Source organism: Alosa alosa, chromosome 8 (assembly GCF_017589495.1).
Source record: "Alosa alosa isolate M-15738 ecotype Scorff River chromosome 8, AALO_Geno_1.1, whole genome shotgun sequence".
Taxonomy (NCBI): domain Eukaryota; kingdom Metazoa; phylum Chordata; class Actinopteri; order Clupeiformes; family Clupeidae; genus Alosa; species Alosa alosa.
In genome coordinates this window covers 28691894-28714685 of record NC_063196.1, presented here as the reverse complement: position 1 = coordinate 28714685, position 22792 = coordinate 28691894, and the positions used below count along the sequence as shown (strand labels likewise).

General features: G+C 42.7%; 1 protein-coding gene and 1 pseudogene across 4 annotated transcripts in view; one reads left to right on the top strand and one right to left on the bottom strand.

The window, feature by feature from the left end:
• LOC125299062 lies at positions 1 to 7750 on the top strand (annotated as a pseudogene).
• A 139-nt stretch (positions 7751 to 7889) lies between these two features.
• Positions 7890 to 22792, bottom strand: part of lpin1b (lipin 1b) — a 39506-nt gene continuing 24603 nt past the window's right edge. For 2 of the 4 annotated variants that reach the window (XM_048250917.1, XM_048250919.1), the window contains exons 8-20: positions 22742 to 22792; positions 22455 to 22639; positions 22183 to 22276; positions 21514 to 21583; positions 19170 to 19259; positions 18885 to 18952; positions 17550 to 17685; positions 16948 to 17096; positions 16490 to 16576; positions 15685 to 15837; positions 15211 to 15325; positions 10564 to 10667; positions 7890 to 9887 (exon numbers count right to left, since the gene is read on the bottom strand). The exon at positions 22742 to 22792 is cut by the window's right edge and continues 43 nt beyond it. In XM_048250917.1, the coding sequence (XP_048106874.1) occupies positions 9722 to 9887; positions 10564 to 10667; positions 15211 to 15325; positions 15685 to 15837; positions 16490 to 16576; positions 16948 to 17096; positions 17550 to 17685; positions 18885 to 18952; positions 19170 to 19259; positions 21514 to 21583; positions 22183 to 22276; positions 22455 to 22639; positions 22742 to 22792 (1468 nt within the window). In that variant the 3' untranslated portion in view covers positions 7890 to 9721. The remainder of the gene's footprint in view (positions 9888 to 10563; positions 10668 to 15210; positions 15326 to 15684; positions 15838 to 16489; positions 16577 to 16947; positions 17097 to 17549; positions 17686 to 18884; positions 18953 to 19169; positions 19260 to 21513; positions 21584 to 22182; positions 22277 to 22454; positions 22640 to 22741) is intronic. The other 2 variants (XM_048250918.1, XM_048250920.1) reach the window with 2 other exon arrangements.

Here is a 22792-nt window from a genome sequence, read left to right as displayed (position 1 = left end):
ATCTATAAAACAATGGACCAATGGAATCCAGTGGACAGTGATGAGGAAATGCCTTCTCTTACTGAAGAGAGGACATGGAAAATGTACGGATTATGTTCATCACATTCAATAACAGTTTTAGATATTTCTATTTGCAGCAACAAACTCACTGTAAGGGTGTTTCTTCCGTTTCTCTAGCTTCAACAAGGAAATGGAGGGGGTGTTCCACGGCCAGTTGAACGAGCGAGTTCGACCCTATCTAGACCTCATCGACTCCCTCCGTCTCATGGGCATCGATGAGGATCTGGCCTTGCCTGCCATAGCTGTGATTGGAGACCAGAGCTCAGGAAAGAGCTCTGTGTTGGAGGCGCTGTCTGGAGTAACTCTTCCTAGAGGCAGCGGTAAGAATAAACGTACATATTCACTGCAAATGTTGTACAGCAAGTCTTGTAGAACTCTTTTAGGAAATACTCTATTGTAATGGTGTGTAAAATGTGCCATAAATAACAAACAGAATATTTCATGTGTAACAATGTTTTTGCCAATGACATAACAGATTGCGATCAAATAAGCCTAAACTTATTATAAGATTCAAGCGAAGATTATGAACATTGATTTCACAATCAAAAATATCTCTTTCTGTTCAGGCATCGTAACTCGATGCCCACTGATGCTGAAGTTGAGAAAGCTGTTGGGAGGTGTACAGTGGAAGGCCATCATCTCCTACAAAGACACGTCTACTGAGTTCTCTGACCCCTCATTGGTTGAGCAGTATGTTGTTGCTGGTAGGATGGAGTTTATTAGTGTTTTTTCCACTGGGGTCCTCACTTATAAATGATAGAATTTATTCGGTGAAATAACTTATCTGAAGTGACACAAAAAAAATACCACCAGAGGTATGCCTCTGTGAACCACATCAGTTTCAGTCTACATATTGTGGCCTTGACCTTTGACCACTGAAATGTAATCAATTAATCCATATATGTGTTAGTGCTGTACTGGTTATGATTGGATTCCCTTGAGGCGTTACTGATATATTGTGTTCAACAAGAATATAAAGTCAAAGATTTTGACCTTTGACAAAATTCAATTTTTTTCCCCAAAAAAATTCAAGTGAGTCCAAGTGAACCTTTCATTTAAAAAATAAATAAATAAATAAATAAATAAATAAATAAATAATATATATTATATATATCAATGAGCTCTTGAGATATGGCATGCACAATAATGGGACTTACAGTATATGAGCCCATAGTGACCTTGACCAAGACAGACAGACAACCAAAAAACTACTGCCACAGCCTCCGCTAGTGTTGAGGCAATAAAGAAGCAATCGTGCACCATGATACGGTGACTTAGTGATACGATGGTGATCCTTGTGATGCTGTTATTGTTGATTACAATGTCATATGTTACACTTACATTTTAGAAATTTGGAGACCCTAGATATAATTATGACCGCCGCGCAGCGAAAATTTCTTTTTCGCATGTCCAAATTTCCGTCAAGGATTCCCGGGACACTGAAAGACCGGGTAAGAGCGAAAACTTGGTGGGCATGTAACCCCACATGGATAGCATGGAACCATCGTTTTTTCGTTTTGATCTGTAGCCCCCAAGAGGACTGCACCTCGAAAAGGAGGGTAGGGCAGACACAGTTTTCTGTGAATATCTCGAAAACCGTAAGGTTTAGGAGGACCATTTATTTTGTATGTTGATCTCAAGGGGGCCATGTCAAGCCATTCCATAACCACTCATTTCATGTATAGCCACCTAGCCACCTAGTTAAACACAAAAAGTAAAAATGAGGTGTTGTAATCGGGTATCTGTGACCTAACATAGTCAAAACGAAATTGGAAGTGTAGGATCATTATGACACCCTCTGAATGCACACCAAGTTTAGGTGCAATTCCTTTCATGGGGGCCACACAATAAATTAATTTATGTTACTATACACCAACTGGCCTGTAGGTGGCCGGAGACAGTTTTCTGTGAAAATCTCGAGAACCGTAGGGCCAAGGAGGTCCACCTTTTTTTTGTATGTTGGTCTTAAGGGGCATGTCAACCCATCCCATTACCACTTATTTCATGTATAAGCCACCTAGTTAAAAATTAAAAGCAAAAATTAGGTGTTTTCATCACAATATCTCTGGCTGACATGGTCAAAACTGCACGAAATTGAAAGTGTAGGATCATTATGACACCCTCCGAATGCATGCCAAGTTTTGTGAACTTTCGTTCATGGGGGCCTTACAATAAAATAATTTATGTGTACATTTAGTGACCGTGACATCAACAAGGATTCCCGGGACACTGAAAGACCGGGGGTACCGCGAAACTTGGTGGGCATGTAACCCCACATGGATAGCATGGAACCATCGTTTTTCGTTTTGATCTGTAGCCCCCGCTGTACTGGACCCCGAAAAGGAGGGTAGGGCAGACACAGTTTTCTGTGAATATCTTGAGAACCGTAGGGCCTAGGATGACCAATTTTTTCTGTATGTTTGCCTCCAGGGGTCATGTTAATCCATTCCATGTGCACACATGTGCATAAACAGATACACACGCACACACATACATTCACAGTAATCATACGTATGACACATACTCACACAGTAGACATATGTACGCATGCATGCACATGCACAAACACACATACGCAGGCAAACACACACAAGCACACACACACACACACACACACACATAAAGATAAACGTGTACACGCACACATGCACACAATTCAAGAATTTCTCAGAATTATGGCAAGATGGGGGTGGGGTTGTATAAAATGAATTTTACATGTGAAATCTATGAACTAATCATGTTTTGGTACTTGTTGTCTAGCAGATACCAATGAGAATTGAGTGTGGATAATGCAATTTAGTGAGACAGTTAGAATCATATAGGCCTTTCAGCGTGATTTATTTTTGTGGAAAAAATGTGCTGGACTGGGCGGCGGTCATATTTTGTACCGCTCTGCGGTACATCTAGTTTGTACAATATTAATGTGTTTAAGAGAACATAAATCATTGGGTTAAAGTGACCTAAACATCCCTTCATCAATGTGTCCATCAGCCCAGAATGAGCTGGCTGGAGACGGTGTTGGGATCTGTGACGAGCTGATCAGTCTAGAGATCATGTCTCCTGAAGTGTGTGACCTCACTCTGATTGATTTACCCGGCATTGCCCGGGTTCCTGTGAAAGGACAACCTGAGGACATTGGAGATCAGGTAAGGGAAAGAATTTAGGGCACTTTTTTAAACTTTCAAATATGTTTTGATCATTTGAGTCAGGCAGAAAATATATGAATCAGTTTTTGACAGTATGTTTCCAAACTGAAACGTTCATTGGGGATGGGATATGGTAAACTAATGATGATTGTGATAACAAATTAGCATTATATATTAGGGCTGTCAATCGATTAAAAAAAATGAATCTAATTAATTACATACTCTGTGATTAATTAATCTAAATTAATCACATATATAGTTTTTGATGTGAAAGTATTTTAAATATTTAAATTCAAATGAATCATTGAATAATCAGCATTAGGGACATTAAAGTTCAAAAACTCTTTTATTATTATTTTCACTGTTCAAATAAGTGCCATAATAATCTATGATATGACCTAATATGCTGAGGAAATAAATTCAAAGTGCTTCAAATTCAAATAAATTCAAAATAAAGTGCTTCGGGAAGAAGTTTTTTTTCACATACAAAGCATTTCAGGCCACAGATATAACCTAGGGGACACAATGAAAATAAATTAACACTCCCCTCAATGTCAACACTTATTTCTTTGCATTGATGTGCTTTAGAGTTGATGAACTCCGGTGATATGCAAATTCCTTGCTGCAAACATTGCAGAGGACTTTATTTTCAACAGTTTATTTTTTATCAACACCATCAGGCCCTTTTTAAAAGTAAATGTTCCAATCAATGATCCAGGCAGCACGTTTTCTTCTCTCTCCTAATTTTTTACTGACTAGAACGGCTCGGGGTCAAAGGTCATATGGAATCGATTAATCTGCACACATTTTTTTAATCAGTTATTTTGACAGCCCTATTTTATATATATATATATATATATATATATATATATATATATATATATATATATATAATGCTAATTTGTCATCACAATATATATATATATATATATATATATATATATATAGTTTTCAATGGATAAAATTAACCTCAGAAGTTTGTCTTTTGTAGATTAAAAGGCTCATTCTCAGCTTTATTGAGAAGAGTGAGACAATCAACTTGGTGGTGGTCCCATGTAATGTTGATATAGCAACAACTGAAGCTCTCAAGATGGCCCAGGAAGTTGATCCTGATGGGAAAAGAACTTTGGGTAATAGACGTCTAAACTAGTTATGATTTCTTTAAGAAAAATATTGTACAATTCATATATTTCTCACTAATGTGTGTTTACAGCTATTCTGACTAAGCCAGACCTCATAGATCGTGGCACAGAAAAGAATGTTCTGGATATCGTTCATAATCGAGTCATCCCACTGAGCAAAGGCTACATAGTTGTGAAATGCCGTGGTCAGCAGCAAATTCAGGACAAGACACCTCTAGCAGAGGCCACCAGGATGGAGAGAGATTTCTTCAGACAACACAAGTACTTCAGGTAGGTGGTACTAGTCATTGTTCTTTTGTTTGAAAAACACTTCCAATGGACTGGATCAACATAGATTGGACTAGATTTGTCTGTTGAACAATACTATGTTCATTGATATGTTTTGTTTCTGTTTATGTGCCAGTAAAAACAATGTGTTTTATATCATTATTTAGTAGAAATGCTAATTTGTTGATTGCAATGTTGTTTTTCAAATTTGACAATGTTTTACAATATATTTTTTTATAATAAAATAATTGCTTCATAGCTGTCTTCTTAATGAAGACAAAGCCACAACCCAATGCCTTGCTACCAAACTGACCCAAGATTTGGTTGACCACATCAAAGTAAGTGTTGAAGAGAAGCATACAGTACAAACTTTAAGTTAGGCAGTATACTGAGATTTCTACGTATAAAAAGGGTAGTTTCAGGGTTTGCATTCTGACATATAAAAATTATTTGGCATATTTTTCATATTTTTAATCATGTAAATATTTTGACTCTCTTTCCTTATCTCTTTGTTTTGTGTGTGTGTGTGTGTGTGTGTGTTTCAGAAAGCTCTGCCAACATTGTCAGAGCAGGTGAAGATGGAACTCTTCAGTCAAGGAAATTCCTAAATGAATGCCCAGAAGGTCCCCCCTCAGAACCCCAGCAGAAGAAAACATACCTGGTTGATGTGAGTACAGCTCAGCATGATCTCTAAATACAGATATATGATTTATGATAACCTCTCCATAACTCTGAATGATTAATGGTTCCTATTAAAAGTTGTATCAGTGATTTCAGGCCCAAAAAAGGCCCAAACATAAATGATTCCATTCATCTAATCTTTCCTAACGATCCACTAGCTGTCTGCCCCATAAGCAGGCCGTCAAAAAAACGTGTCTCTGTAGGCAGCCTAGGCTCCGAGATCTGTACACAAAAAACAATTGCTATCAACAAGGGTTGGCAACCCACTCAAAGGCAAAATAAAGTGTTTCAACCAATAACCGACAAGATGCGCGTTTAGGAGTTTTAATTGCACAGGAGGGAGGGAGTAACAAGCTAGTTCTCTGTTTTGTTTGAACATCAACAGAAGTGACGTATCCCCACTATCGCTGATGCAACCTTTAAGAGGAAAAAACATGCTTGATAATTGAATTGCATCACCAACAGCTTGACGTGCATAGAATAACATGAGTGTTTGTCTCATTGCAGATTTTAACATTGTTCAATGACAAGATCAACAACTTGAGTGCTGGGGAGGTAGTGAATGAGGAAAACCTCTTTGTAATCCTGCGCAGCCATTTCCAGAAGTGGAGCGATGAACTTAAATGCAGTCAAGAGTCATGTAAGTGTTGCTCACAAAAACAACAACAATTCAACTGCTCAACTGTACAAAATATTTCTTTGAATTACAAAAAGTGCCTCCCATGACTAGACTGACGATCACGAAAATGTTATCATCGTTTTTTTCCATTCACCATTTGGCAACTTTATCCAACAGTTGCTAAAACAATGCAAGATGTGGAAAAGGAGTATGACCTGAAGCACAGGGGAAGAGAGCTCCCTGGTTTCAGCGACTATAAAGTGTTTGAGACAGTCGTCCAAAGGTTGATGATGAAGCTATTGAGCCCTGCACTAGAGACTTTGAAAGTTATTAGAGGTAACTAAAGTCCCAAATGAGTCACTTCCTCAACAACTGAATATTTTCAAGTATAATATACTTGACAATTGTGGGTATAGATACTCCATTATATTCAAATATTTTTTTTCTAGAAACTGTCCAGGTGCAGTTCATTGATGTCTCAAAAACTTGCTTCTCGAACTATCCCTTCCTTCACTGTGTTGCAATGGTAAGTAAGAATAATATCAAAATGTTGTATGTGTAGTCACATCATGTTTCTTTATATTTGTTTGACATAAGCTGTTATCATTTCCTTGAGTGAATATTGAATATTTCAAGCTCAACACATTAAATAGTAGTCTTCAAGTTCACTATCTTCATCTCCAGAGATGTGTCAGTCAAAATTACATGTTTTCATTGTTCATTCAGAACAAGATTGACAAAATTCAGTCAAAACAAGAGACCAAAGTGGAGGAGAGGATCCGGGAGCAGTTTCAGATGGAGCAGCTTGTCTACACACAGGACACCATCTACTTTAAATCCCTGACAAAGATGGAGGATGCCACACCAGTGAACTGGGCTGACTATGACAGCAGGAACAAATACCCAGACATGTTCCAAGCATATTATGAGGTACATTATGAGATATGTGCCATACCAAACCATATATCTGACAGAGATTTGACTTGTAGGTACTTAAGATACAATAGGACAGCGGAACCGCTACCCTCTGATACCTGTTATTTTCAATGGAACAGTTTGCCGCTGCGCAAGTGACAGTGTGCCGATCAGCGAGCCCTTGTGCACACCGAGGTGAAATAGTGGCCACTACTATTTTGCAGCAAGCGCAGTGTATACAGTTGAAATATCTGAAAGCCCCAAACCAGTTTAAAGATGATCAACTATTGTATGTCACTACACCCTCCTCATAAACATGTACTTCAGGTATTTTGTAACTACTCAAGGCATTTGGTAACGTTTGTCCTTTTAGATGCTAAAAGTGAATCAAATTAATTTCTACACACCTCCATTTCTATAGTGAAATAAAAAAATAAACAAACATGAGGACAGGATGGCCCGACTAACCCCACTTTCTTCTCTTTTTTTCTCTCTGCTCTCTCTCTGTCTCCTCTTCCCTCTGTCTCTGTCACTCTCAGATAGTGATTCAGCGCCTGGCGGATCAGATCCCCATGTTGATCCGGTTCTTTCTGCTGAAGCAGTCGGCACGGTTTCTCTGCAGTGAGATGCTGAGCCTCATGGAGGGCGTGGATTTGGAGAAGGCCCTGTGCGAGAGCTCAGACGGCAGCCGCCACCGCCATGACCTGAAGAGCCGCATCGAGCGCCTCAGCCTGGCTCAGGAGAAACTCAGCCGATTCCTCTAGTGTAATGTGACCATTTGAGTAGTTTTTAGTAGTAATTAAAACAATATGCCTGTATAATCAAATCAAATACTCTACTCTCAACATTTGGTGATGTAAAAAAGATGGCATGCTATTGGTGGTATTGATGGTATACTAAGGCCAACCATTTGCATTAATTCTGCATATGTTTTACCTGAAATTATTATTGTCATATCATATACAGTACAATGAATATTAAGTGCTAAACTACTCATAAATCATTAGTGTACCCTTTTCAAGCCCTTTTTCAAAGCAAGTCACAATAAGTTACACTCAATATGTTTACAAAGACATTTTATTGACATTAATACTAACAGACATATACGTGGCTGCACTTTAAATATATCTCACTAGTTCCACCCACTCAAGAATGGCATGCAAGATTATATCACTCAAAGGAGCCAGCACAGTGGCCATATAAAAGCACACTTTTAGATGCTCTTTCATAGAAAGAATATGACACAATGTATCGTCATCAGGAGACACACATAGCTATCTAAAAAAAATCTTAATGTACAGAAACAACAGAGAGTAAAGTACAGGTATGCTCCTCAATTAAAGAAATAACCATCTTAAAATTCTTCGTAAAGATGATCAGTGACAGATCTTGAACAGGTAGGGACCATAGCCGTACTAAGCTAAAACAGTTGAGCATACATACCTACATACAGACATGAAGGTAATCAATAACCCTCTTGTAACATCACCAATATAACATTATTGTTTTCACAAAGCTACCTCTCATTATTACTTCATAAAGTTGTTGTTTTCTCTCAAGGTCAGTGCAAAGTGATGCTTTAGTGACACCCAAGCCTGTTATAATGTCTCAGTCAAAAAATCAATGCACTCAATGTCTTTAGTGCAGACTCTATTCATCTGAGAAGTCTGTGAAGAACTGTTTTACACAAAACATGAAAACAAAACAGACAAGCCATCAAATCCAGAAATATCCAGTTACATGATCTAAATCATATGCCATCGAAGCTGTGCATCAGAGTCATTCAAAAGGCACACACACACAGTCATAAACGCAAGATTGAACAAACTAGCACTGGATGTTTTACAAATCAACAGAAATACAAGTTTGACAGGAAGCTTGTTGTCTTTGTGATCACATGTGCTAAGTTACAGTGCAGCAGATTTCAAGAGGTTTCAGGGACTTCACACACAGACACATGGGTTTTGCATTTCAATTCAGCACGCTTCAGTTTCGCTGTGTTCAGACTGGCTGCTTGACTGGGCCAGAATGAGGAGTTTGGAAATGGCACTGGTGCTTTAAATGGTTGGTAGAAGATAATGGAGTCTATGTGGTTTGATAGGGTACACTTCATAATATAGAAGGGGAGTGCAACACAATGCCTGATACACACTTTATAAAACTATGTGACCTTTTTTTAACAAGGAAAGCGAGGTAACTTACTCTCTAAATATTGATTTTTGTTGTTTTTTTCTGTATAGAATGTAGATTTTTTTTAAGCTCCAGCAGTTTACAATCTGAGGAAACACTGTTCCCATAGCATAGCAGTAACAGTCCTCAAGGTTATTTAAATAACAAGTTATAATTAAGTTATATCAATTGCAGCATATACAAAAAAAAACGATTTGGCACAAAACATGTGTATGTGTATGTGTGAAGGGCCATACATACATATTGTTATAACATATCATAGAATCTTATTTTCATGATGACCCCTGGTGGAGGTGGTCAGGTGTTCTCACACACACATATACATACACTCTCATCACCATGATGTCAGCATAAGAGTCTTTAAGAGAAAGTAGAATGTATCTGATCAGAGATTTTTTTTTGTCTTTTTCCATCATCATTACCTCTGTATCAAAATATATCTATGTCAGGAAATCAAAATGTACAAGCTTACACACAAACACAAACACAAATACTTTAAAGGTGGAGAGAGAACGTCCCCCGGAGGTGTCATTGAAAAGAACTAGGATGAATTATTCAGGATATGGGATGTGTGTGTGTGTGTGTGTGTGTGTGTGTGAGACTGTGTGTGTGTGTGTCAGGGTTGAGCCGTTGCAGAACTGATCAGGTAACAGTGATGGAGGGTGATTACTCCATAATTGGTCTCTCCAACAGGCAAGGGCTCAGCTGCTGCCTGTTTCTAGGTGTGGTTCTGGGCTGTCCACCAGGGGGAGCTGTTCCCTCCAGTAGGTGAAGTGGCTGTAGGTGTCACAGCAGGGGAAATCTGAGGAGCTGGATCTCAACAGCAGAGGGAAGACGTGGTCCACCACCTCACCCAGACGCACATACCTGAGGAGAAGACCGAGAGTGAGAGAGCCGTACACACACCTAAATATTGACAGAAGACATGAGGGAACTAGTCAAATAGAGGGAGAGAGGGGAAATGAAGAAAGGTGGAGGAATGAGAGGAATGGATTTGAAGAGACAACGAGAAATAGAAGAATGAAGGTGAATACAAAACATTACAGAAAGGGAGCAACAGATTGGAAGGGTATAGAGAATGTGGGAATAGTGAATGCATTGCTGTAACAAGGGTATAGTGAATGCATTGCTGTAACAAGGGTATAGTGAATGCATTGCTGTAACAAGGGTATAGTGAATGCATTGCTGTAACAAGAGGATAAAGTTGAAGCAGAAAGAATGAAAGTCTTGACAGCAGGAACTGTTCAGTCCAGTCCGGCTTAGCTGAAGTTGGTGGGTTCTGGTGTGATGCATGGTTTGCTTAAGATGGTATGGTGTGGTGTGGAGTGATGTATGAGGTGGTGTGGTGTGGTGTGGAGTGGAGTGGTGTGATGTGATGTATGAGGTGGTGTGGTTTGGTGTGGAGTGGTGTGGAGTGGTGTGGTTTGGTGTGGAGTGGTGTGGCGTGGTGTGGTGTGGTGTGATGCATGAGATGGTGTGGTGTGGCGTGGCATGGTGTGGAGTGGTGTGGTTCTGACTGTTCCGGTGAGGTGGGGTTACTTACGAGGACACGTTAGCCTTGGCGTGCTCTTGCACCAGCTCTCCTTTTGGGTTGACAGTGAAGATCCTGTTGAGGGGAACCCCCACCTCTTTATAGGAGTACACGTCCTACCAGAGACGAACACACACACAACCACCACCTTCAACAACCTATAGAGATAAACATACTGTACAGCCAATTAATCTATGTCTGTATAGCCCTGAATAATCAACCCCTGACACAAAATGTATATGGTAAAGAGCAGATACATATGTTTGCTAGCAGGGTATGTGTACTGCCTGGGAACTGAGCCCCTGATGTTGGTATTGTTGGTGCCTTTCTAGCTGAACTACAGTAACACTTTGCTTTGGCAAAGTCACATTTCTTTGGATGCACTGTAAGTCCAGCTCTTTGGATGCGCTGCAGCACATCGGAGAGATGGCGTAGGTGGTCCGTCCAGCTAGTACTATAAATTACAATGTCATCCAAATATGCTGCGGCGAAGGATTCGGTACCTTCAAGAACACAGTCCATGAGTCTCTGGAATGTGGCTGGCGCCCCCTGCAGGCCAAATGGCATAACCATGAAGTGGAACAACCCTTGCGGAGTTCTGAAAGCCGTGTAGGGTCTGTCCTGCTTAGCGAGGGGCACCTGCCAGTAACCCTTGCACAAATCAAGGGTGGTAATAAAGCTGGCCTTACCCAGCCGTTCAATTAGATCCTCTAGCCGTGGCATGGGGTAGGCATCAAAATGGGACTGGGAATTTACCTTTGGAAATCAAATGCAGAATCTGATCGTCCCATCCTTTTTAGGCACCAGGACGACTGGATTGCTCCACTCACTATAGGACCTCTCGATGACCCCTAGGGACAGCATCTCCTCCACCTCTTCTTTAAGCAGAGGCAGTAGACACTGGGATTGATACATCCTTTGCCGCGACCGAGTGGTGTCCTTCAGTGGGATGGAGTGCTCCACCACCCGTGGTGAAACCGGTTTGTCTTGGCACAGTCCTGAGGGAATGATGGCGCTAGCTCCCTCTGCTGTTGTGGGAGTGAGGTGCCCAGGTCAAGAGCGGCCGGGTGGTTGAGTAGCTGGAAAAACTGCTCTGTACTGTCACTGTCTTCCTCTCCAACAGTTTGCACCAGGAGCTGCAGGCTACCTTGGGTGACCCGCCTCGCCACTCCTTCAACAGGTTGGCGTGGAACACCTGCTTTGTCCTCCTCCGCCTGGCATGTTGATTTCATATGTGGCAGGGCCCATCTTGCGGGTAACAGTGAAACGGCCCCTGCCACTGTGCAAGCAACTTGTTCTCCCGGCGTGGGAAGGAGCAAAGGACCTTCTGCCCCTTTCTCGAGTCCGTTGTCCCAGCAGTCTTGTCATACCAGACCTTCTGGCGATGTTGCACCTGTTCCATGTTGTTCGACCAGCTCCGTCATCTCCTCCATTTTCTCCCTCATTTGAAGGACATGGGAAAGGATACTGTTGGTCTGGGGTGCTTTTGGCCCCTCCCAGGCTTCTTTTTAGTAAATCCAAGGGCCCCTCTCACTGGTCTTCCATAAAGCAGTTCAAATGGGGCAAAGCCAGTGGAAGCTTGGGGCACCTCACGGTATGCAAACAGCAAATATGGCAGCCAGCGGTCCCAGTCTTTCCCATTGGCAGACACATACTTTCGGAGCATACCCTTGAGTGTCTGATTGTATCGCTCAACCAGACCATCAGTCTGGGGATGATAGGGTGTGGTCCTGATCCCCTTAATCCCCAGTAAACTATAGACCTGTCTCATCTTTTTGGCTACAAAGGCTGTTCCCTGGTCAGTGATGATTTCTTGGGGTATCCCTACCCTAGAGAACAGCTGTAGGATAGCTTGGGAGATGGTGGTAGCTGTCACTTTACGAAGGGGAAAGGCCTCTGGATAACGGGTAGCGTAATCACACACTACTAAGATATACCGGTGCCCTCTCTGGGTTCTCTCGAGTGGCCCAACAATATCCATTCCTATCCATGTAAAGGGGACTTCAATAATGGGAAGGGGCTGGAGGGGAAATGGACTAGTCTTCCGCTTACTAGTCAGCTGGCACACAGGACAGGATTTACAAAGGTCTTGGATCTCTTTGTACATTCCTGGCCAATAGAACCTGGCAGCAACCCTCTCAAAAGTTTTGGCAGTACTGAGATGTCCTGCCCAGGGGATGCTATGACCCAGGGACAGCACTCGTTCTCTCAGCACCGTAGGCACCACTAGCTGCTCTGGCATATTCCCCTCTGACTGGTGGTACAATAAGCCATCTCGCAACACATAGCTTTCTCCAGACAGGCTAGCTGGAACACCCGTTGCCACACCATCCACACTGCTAACTTTGCCATAGGCCTCCTGCAATGTAGGGTCCTGGTTCTGTAGCTGTTCCATGTCCTCAGCAATGTCTTCCCAAGCTCCACCCCCTATTTGAATGTCCTCCCCATCCTGTTCATTCTGAAGTGTCCCCACTAGTCTCTCCCTTCGCCTTTGCCTGTGACTTTTCCTAGTCTTTAGCTTGGGAGGGGGTACTACCTCACTTCCAAAAAAGGGCATCTCTCTCAGGGAACCTGGTTCTAGGGGCTCTTCTGTCTGAGCTTTTGTCCGAGACCTAGTGACTACCACATTGACAGGCTTATTGGCTTGCACCAACTCTGGCAGTACCAAAATATCCTGTCCTAAGACTACTGGATGACTTAGTCTCTCCACAATTCCAACAGTTAGTCTATAGGTCTGACCATGCACTTCCACATATACTTTGGCCACGGGGTATTCATGTTCATCCCCATTGACACAAATTACTTTTAGGGTTCTACCAGATATACAGTCCTTTTTGTCCACTAAGTGGGGCTGAACTAAGGTTTGAGAGCTCCCTGTATCAATCAGAGCCCTCGCCACCTTACCACTCACTAGCACTGGGACAGTCTGTAACCTACCCATAACCCCCTGTTCTTGCTCCTCGCACCCTGGGAGACAACAGTGGCTACTACCTATGGGCTTTCTCGCAGGGCAGTCAGGCTTAATGTGACCTTCTTGGCCACAATGGTGACATATGACACGTGAGCGGTGGCGTCTGGTGGAAAGCGTTCTTTGGGGCAAAGAACTTTTATCCCCCATCCTACCTGGCATGTCTAGGGGGCATGTAAGAACTTTTATCCCCCATCCCACCTCGTTCACTAGGTCTAGGATTCCCCAGGCCTGGCATCTGGCTCCCGAAACCTTCTCCGGTAGACTTCTTCATTTATTTCGTACTTTCCCAGGATTGCCTCTTTTACCTTGTGATAATCCATTGAGTCATTCATGTCCATGGCCACATAAGCACTGCGGGCTTTGCCACTCAGGTACGGCACTAAGTACATGGCCCAGTCCTCCCTTGGCCACCGGTAGGCAGTCGCAAGCCGTTCAAACGTAGTTAGATACTGCTCGATATCTTCCCCTTCTTCAAACTTGGGCACAGCAGCACGCGACCATGCTACTGGAGCGGCTGGATTTGCTGGCGGTGCCCGTGAAGCTGGCGGCTGAGCAGGCAGTGGTGCTGGTTGCGGCGGCAATGGCGCTGGTAGCTGCGGCGGTGGCGCTGGTGGCTGAGCAGGCAGTGGCGCTTGTGGCTGAGCAGGCAGTGGCGCTTGTGGCTGACGGCTTTCATCAAAGTCATCGCGGAGCTGGTTTAACTGGACCTGCACACTTCGCCAGCGCTGTTCCTGCTTAAAAAACTTTCGCTCATGGGACTTCAAGGATTTCTGCAACAGCGCATACAATCCGGCCATGTCAGTCTCTGCTGGCACCTCTTCATCTGGCTTTGGCTGCCCAGACACTGTTGCTCCTAATGCTGCCTCTAGCATCTCTTCCTCCCCCTGTGGGAGCTCCCCCTGGCCAGCTCGTACTAGCCGCCGGAACGCCATCCTCTGCCAAGTATGGCTTTGTTTGATACCCCGTCCACGTTTTCCACCTCGTCCTCGTTTTCCACCTCTCTTATCCAGTTTCTCAGGCGGCGCTACACATCCCACCGCTGCCACCAAATGTGAGCGACCGAGGCAGCCAGCCCACCAATTGGGATGTGAGCTTGGGGTTGTAGGTGGAAAAGGAGGTGCAGGAGAGGTTTTCAGCGTGCAATTTCTATTTATTAAATAACCAAAAGAAAAACTTGCAGGAATAGCAATCGGCTATTATTTAACAAAAAAACACTTTCAAACAAACAAAACAAAAATAAGTTCCGTATTCCAGTTCAGTATTCCAATTATCAACAATTGCAGAGCATAAAGCTACAGTAAGTCTCTACCTCACAACAGGAGAGCTGCTCTCTCTTTGCTCTCCAGGGGAACTGAGCTACCCCTCTTAAATAAGCCTACCAATTGGCCTAAATTAGCCCAAATGGGGATATTGGCTCAAACCACTCAACTAGGTAACCACTTTGTGATGTGGCGGGTGACTGTGTGCGTATGGGTGCATGTACTGTATGTGTGTGTGCAACCGAGTGGAGTCTCTCCCTCTCTCGCATTTCAAGAGTGCACCGAAACGTCTTTAAAGTCCGATATAGGGAGAAGGGGGAAAGTTCAACTTCTCACACTGTGATACAAAGCCATTCACATAGTGTGTGTTTAATTCATTGTTGTGTATTTGTGCAATGGGCATTTGGAAGTGAGAGCGCGCAGACTGACCGTAGGTCGATTGCCGAAGGCAGCGTAGAAGGGCTGTGTGTTTGGGTGGAAGAGGTTCTTGATGTCAGTCAAACACTCCACTTTGAACTTCTCTGGTTTCTTTTCAATCACTTCCCTGCCAAGCGACATCAAAACTTAGAGCTAGACAATTTGTGGTGAGCTTGTGTGTGTGTGTATGTATGTGTGTGTGTGAGTATGTATGTCTGTGTAGTGTGTGATGTTTGCATGTGTGTATTGTGTGTGTAGGGTGTCTGTGTGTGTTTGTGTGTGTGTGTGTGTGTGTGTGTGTGTGTAGTGTAGTGTGTGTGTGTGTGTGTGTGTGTGTGTTTGTGTGTGTGTGTGTGTGTGTGTGTGTGTGTGTGTGTGTGTAGTGTAGTGTGTTTGTTTGTGTGTGTTTGTGTAGTGTAGTGTGTTTGTTTGTGTCTGTGTGTGTGTGTGTGTGTGTGTGTGTGTGTGTGTGTGTGTGTATCTCACCTGTGCAGTGCAGAGAAGAGGCTGCTGGGACTGAGCAGCACTGGGCCTTGAGGCAACATGGTGCCCCTCTCGTTCACCCAGTGCAGATAGCCACGCGTCATGTCCGCCATACCAATGGCCCGCGCCGAGCAGTACAGGAACTTATACCCATTCCTGCAACACAAACACACACACAACTTAGACCTGTTTCCAGAGCACAAACACACACATACAGGAACTTTCACTAAAGGTCTCAGACTGAACCATATGTGAACTTTCATGTTCATTCACCAAAGGTCTCAGACTGAACCATACGAGAACTTTCATGTTCATTCACCAAAGGTCTCAGACTGAACCATACGAGAACTTTCATGTTCATTCACCAAAGGTCTCAGACTGAACCATACGAGAACTTTCATGTTCATTCACCAAAGGTCTCAGACTGAACCATACGAGAACTTTCATGTTCATTCACCAAAGGTCTCCATATGAGAATGTTCATTCATGACATAATACCTTCTATGTCAGCTGCATTACACTTGACATACAATACATTCACAGAAGACAGACGTATTGTAGCTTGTAGCAAGCATATACATTTCTGCTTTCATGAAGGTGTGATATGATTGATAATAATTGATGGAATATGGACCCTTTCAAGAGAGTTCCATTATCAGCATCATAGTTGGCCCCACAAGACTTCCTTTTAACATTCCATATGTTATCTTAATGTAGAGGAAGTAGATTGGGGCCCAAATAGAACGTTCAAGCATTGTTGTTTTTATTGATGAAAGGGTCTATAAGAGTGAGAGTAGTGAGTGCTTACTGGCTGATTTTGTGGTAGAGTTGGGCGATGCCCTGGTGGGTCCAGTCTTTTCCCAGAGTTGGTAGGATGTGTCCAAGTGTGTCAGACCTGTACAGGGGGACATCTTTAGTATGAGGAGGCAGGACAAACAGAGTACCTCAAATCTCAAACTGGATCTGATGATCTCCAGTTCATGTTTATTACATATGTTCTACACTTACTTACTACAGATGGATTAAATGAAAGGAAACCATATTCTATATGCTTGTTTTTATGAAAGGAAGTCATAATCTATAGGCTTGTTTTATGAAAGGAAGTCATAATCTATAGGCTTGCTTTTATGAAACACCAAAAGAGTTGATTTCTGTTAATTTGATTTGATTAGCTAGTTCAGCCAGTCCTTTTGTCCTCTGAGTTCTGACATATGAGTTCAGGGTTCAGAGATCATCTCTAAACATTTCGCCTGGCTGCCCTCTCACCTGGTGATAGTGCCGTCGATGTCGGAGATGACTATCTTGTCATCCCAGTTCCACAGGTAGATGGTGCCCTCGCAGCGGCAAGTGCCCTGGTACTGCGTGGTGACACTGAACACCGCGTCGTTTGGACCATCCTTCAGCTGCAGGCTGGCCTGTGCTCACAAGGGTCACAGGGTCAGGGGTCAAATTTCACTGGGGTTGTGTGGCGTTGAGAACTAGGCCAAACGCTCCGCCCTAAATGCCTTTACAATGCTGCCATATGTATTTTACAAAAGTGCCCGTTCCAGGATGAGTTTGCATGTGGTCTGTCTCTTATTTATCTTTCTCAAATCAGATTGTGCTAGAATCCAAAAGAGGAATGAAGAAATACATTCCCATGTATAGCCCACACTTGTTAACCTCATAACTGTCGACATTTTGCAAAATCAATGTATACACCTTGGTTAATCGGCAGGAAATTAAGGTAACCCAAGCTGCAAACGGAAACTCTAATCACATCTAGCGTAACCGAGATGAGGAGGCACTGCAATATTCACATACATGGTACATGAGATCGCACAGGAAAATCACATTAGTTGTGAGTGAAACTAAAGACAGACACTCACAAGTTGTTCGGAGGAGAGGCGGAGTGTTTTCTTGTAAGACACACCCCCTGGAGTGAGCAAGGGCTCTGATTGGATGGTTGGGGTCTGCTTGGCAGTTTGGTGGTCCTCATCACTGGATGATGACTCTTCCTTTCTTCTAGAAAATACCAAATACCAAATACATCAGTTGGATGTTTTACATTCTAAACACTCTTTTAAGCCAGGGGTCACCAACTGACCGACTCCTGTCTGAGCCTTTTGACATGAAGACAAAAAAGACAAAAGATGTTATATAGTCATTTGATAAACTTCTTTAAGAGGTAAAACGAGGCGAGGGAAACAGAGCCGTCTTGGTCCTTTAACTCCAGGTCGTTAACGGTTGCTATACGTTATGTTTAAGTAGGCCTACAAAAACAAGCAATTTCAGTGTTGCCAACTTTGCTGATAGATTTAGCAACATTCTACCTGTAATTTTGTAATCCACATGTAATCCAGTCTAGCAAATGTTGGAACTTTGGCGACACCTATTGTCCTCATAGAGCAACAGAAAAAAAATCTCCTTTCACTTATTTGTAAATAGTGTAACACTTTTCACTTTTTGCTTCTAGTATTGCCCAAGTTTCATAAAGTAATAATTGGCCTAGAATCACATTGATCATTACAGAACCAGATTGTAGGCTACAGATCTATTAAACAAGCAGCTCAGTCAACATTCATACAAACCTGTGCTATGTCTATTGCTATTCGATCTCATTATGAACAGTCAATATGTATTGAACAGACAAATCACATACATGTAAGAATATTATTTAGTCCACTGTCCTCTTTAGGCTATGTATATCAACATTTCAATATGTCATAGACTTTGAAAATGTATGAAAGGAATGTATTCAATGCAAATTTAGAGATGAAAAGTTTATGACACTTTGTTTTTCATTCATATGTTGGATGCCAAAAACATACATGTATTACCACAAAACTGCAAATGTAATCCTTTGGTCAGTGAAAGCAAACCGATTTTAAGCCTGGCAAAAGGGCAAGAACTCCTATCTAATTAATCAGACCCCAGCAAGCGAGGAGGATTAGTTTACTGGACCTTGTGCAATTCTAGTTGGTGACCCCTGTTTTATACATTCTCTGACACAAGAGGTTAAATGACCAGGAATAACAAATAACCCAACCTGTACATGACTATACTACCTACAGAATACACTTAAAGTATAGTCTCTTCTACAGTAATATTTCAGATACACAGGGAATGTGTTAAGGGGATTTCCCTCAGTGGCTGATCAACAACCAAGCCTATAATAAACAGAAAGCAATTTATCTTTTTAATGAAGTGTTGTCTTTACTAACCTGTTCATGGCAGCCATCTTGCCAGCCTGGTCTGCACTCACACAGGTACCATGTTCTGATACAGAATCCTGGGGGGAGATGGAGAATGCAAGAAAGTGAATTTAAAGACAGCAACTATCCTGTTAAACCTGCAGATAAGACTCTTAACTTACTTAATAGTGTCAAAACTGGGTCAAATACGATGATATACTGTAAAAGCTCACGTGTATTAGTTCATATATGTCATTTTGAGACCCTTAAATGTAATAATGGATATGTGTGTCAGAGGAACATAAGGACTTGTACCGCTTTAGTGCTACTCCGACTGCGCCAGGAAAACCACCAGCGGCCACCTTTCTTGGGCATCTTCTCCTTCATGATGCTCTCTACTGTGGCCTGGATGGGGGTAAGGCACACGACCAAACATGCTGAAACCAACTGAAAAACTCAAACGCAAAAAAATAACCACAGAACACAGCCCAGACAAGCACACAGAGTTTGTAGTAGTGTTGGCATGATTGTGTCTGTCTTGTTCTAGATTTGCTCTAAAAGTGTTTACCTGCATATATACATCAACAGACAAGTGTTTTAGTGGTTGTGGGTGTATACATGGAGAAGCATTCTTCTGCACATCTGTGTGTTGTTTACTTGTTGGTTTAAGTTAATGAGTGAAGGAGTGAGATAGAGATAGTGTGTGTTTACTGTAAGTATGTGTGTTGTGTGTGTGTGTGTGTGTGTGTGTGTGTGTGTGTGACGATGATGATGATGGTACTTGTGAGGCAAAACATACTGGGATGGCACCAAAGGCCTCCCTTAAGCAACTCAAGAGAAACTCCAGGGCAAAACGAGCACAATCAAAGCATGAGAACTAAACCAACCAAAGAGGAAAGCAATGGAGTGGGTGGAGGAGAGCACAGAGGGAGGGGTGTTACTGAGGGGGAGTGGTGTGGAGCAGCTTAGCAGTGCTTTTCTTTCTCTCTCTCTCTCTCACACACACACCATCTCTCTCTCTCACACACACACAGACACACACACAAACACACGCACATACACGTACTCTCTCTCTCTCGCTCTCTCTCTCACACACGCACACACAAAGACACACACATACACACACACTCACATGCTCCCACTCTCTCTCTAACACACAAACACACATACACACACACACACACACACACACACACACACACACACACACACACACACATACACACACATACACACACACACTCTCTGCCACTCACTCATTAACTTAGAACAACATGTCTGATAAACTAAACTGCATGTCACAGTTTCACAAAACAAATTTTCAGAAGCTTCATTTTAGGACATTCACCAACATTCATCTCTGAGCCAGCACGACGTCAGACAGTCAGAACTCAAGTATGGGACAAGAAGTGAAACACTGCCAAAAACCACTGTTGGTGAAAGTGAAAACTGAACAATTGATGTTTCTCGTAAGAGAGGTTCCTGCTTCACACAGTTGAACGGAAGTGGCAAGAAAATGGAAGATGTGCAGAGGAACACATCCAGAACGTCTGATCAGAGGACGCCACATCCGTCTGACCTGAGCGTGTGGGTTGCACAGGTAATTCTGGGTGTCGCAGTGCCTTTTATGAGACACAGTGGACTATTTTGTATTGTCTCTGCAAACCTGCTGTTACAGTAACAGTCTCAGCGACACACCAGTCCAACAACCGTGTGTTTCAATTGCTTCAAAACGCTGAGCTGGGAATCTGATTAGTTTTATACGAAATTGTAAAGAGACAGGAGATGTGATAGGACCAATGCTGATGCAGCTGCATGCCATCAGGCCCAATCCACAGAACGAACACTGAGCACACACAAGTGCACTCGTCAAGTGGTGGCCTAATGATCAAGCACACTTGTCAAGTGTAAAGTGGCCTGATGATCAAGTGCACTCATCAAGTGTAAAGTGGCCTGATGATCAAGTGCACTCATCAAGTGTAAAGTGGCCTGATTATCAAGAGGAAGATGTGGCTGGCTCTCGATTCAAATCAACTTCACTGATTTAATGTGAACTGGAATGTAAGCTCAATCTGAATCAAAATAACTTATTTGGTTGCCTCTGGTAACGGATGCAGCTGACTTTTGTCCATAATCAACCCTGACATAAAGCACAGAAAAACAGCGGTATGGGGCTGATTGAGAGGTTGTGAAAACTGAAATGTGAGCTCAATTTGAATTAAAGCACATCAAACTGGGTCAGACTCCACTTGCTGTGGATGCATCAGGTAAGTAGTGCATCCGAATTCCAAGTTAGGAAGTGACTTCAGAGTGTGATCTTCCCTTAGCCTAGTCATTGAGAAGGGGTCTGGGAACTAGACATTCATTTTCTCATTTTTGAAACGTGGTTTACGAATGCCCAGAGCCGTTTATTGGGCACTATGAATGTCTATCAAATGCGTCTGTACGTAGCTCATAACAGCTTCGGTGTGTCATCATAGTCTTGCTGCCCCCACCCTCCGTTCTGTGATTGGTTCCTTCATTGAGGTGAAAAAGAAGTCTGCCTAGCAGCGTGAATAAAATCACGCGCGTAAGGCAGCATGGGAAAACCCAGGCTAATCCTCCCCTGTATAAAGCAGGTTAAACCGAGGTGTGGAGAGAGCTGAGGCAGGATGGGTACCTTGGGCAGAGGCTTCTGGAAGGCCTGAAGGGCGAGCATGACAGGGGCAGCGGTGCTCCAGTTATAATACCTGCAGGAGGAGGAGAGCAGTCACGCGTCACTCTCCTCCATCCATATTCATCATATCTTATCTCTTTTATTACATATCACATCAATCAAATCAAACAGTATTTTATTTGACACATATAATCATACAGAACACAATATGCAGTGAAAATGGTAGTCGTCTGACTTCCATTATGTCAAGACATAAAAACACACCAAAAATGTAAGAATACAATATCGGTATATGAATATTATGTGATATTTCAATGTAACACATGGTTGATATATATGTCGATGAAACAGATTACAGATGCAAAGTTAATACAATAACAGTCTGATGATGTACAGATAATTTCAATTTAAACCTGAATTTGTGAAGGTATCAAGCATGTGATAATAAGCTTTAATCATAATAACCAAAGTCAACACAAAGTATGCAGTAACACATTTCAGAACTATTTTAGACACATTGTAAGGCTTCTGTACGAAATACTGCTTCTAAAAAGTGTATCATGTATGATTCACAATTTGGAGCTTATCAGCTTGGTTGTGAATGAGTAATTAAGTGAGTGAATGCGTGGGATGCATCAAGAAACTCTCAAGACAAGAGCAGTGAGTACTCACTTTGAGCCGATCTTCACCACCAAGTTGGGATCATCTATTAGGGAGGGATTCTCTGCAAACTGCTGATAGGAGAGAGCCTTCTCCTGGAATTGCTCTGCAGAAGGAAAAAAATAAACAATGTTTTTGTATAAATACTAGAAAAGTATACTTGCATGACACAACACACACACACACACACACACACACACACACACACACACAGTGAATTTCAATGCCGCAATAATAAACATCCTCCTATGACTAAGAAAAATGAATGGGGGCTGGTTACTCACCTTTGGTGATCTCCCTGTTGTCATTTAGTCCTCCACACAGAGAGATGGCGATAGCAGGCAGGTCTCCCATCTGGTCTGAGAAGCTGTCCACGCCACTGTCAGCCCCTGAGCTGCCCACGGACTGGGGGGACATGCTGGGGCTGCAGATGCCGTTCTCCCCACCACGCACTGGGCCACTGGCATCACTGGGGACACGCAGTGTGTGAGTGTGTGAGTGTGTGTTTGTGTGTGTGTGTGTGTGTGTGTGTGTGTGTGTGTGTGTGTGTGTGTGTGTGTGTGTTCCCTACCTTTTAGGGAAGTACAGTGCTGCCACCTCAGGCTCCAGCTCTGTGAGGTCC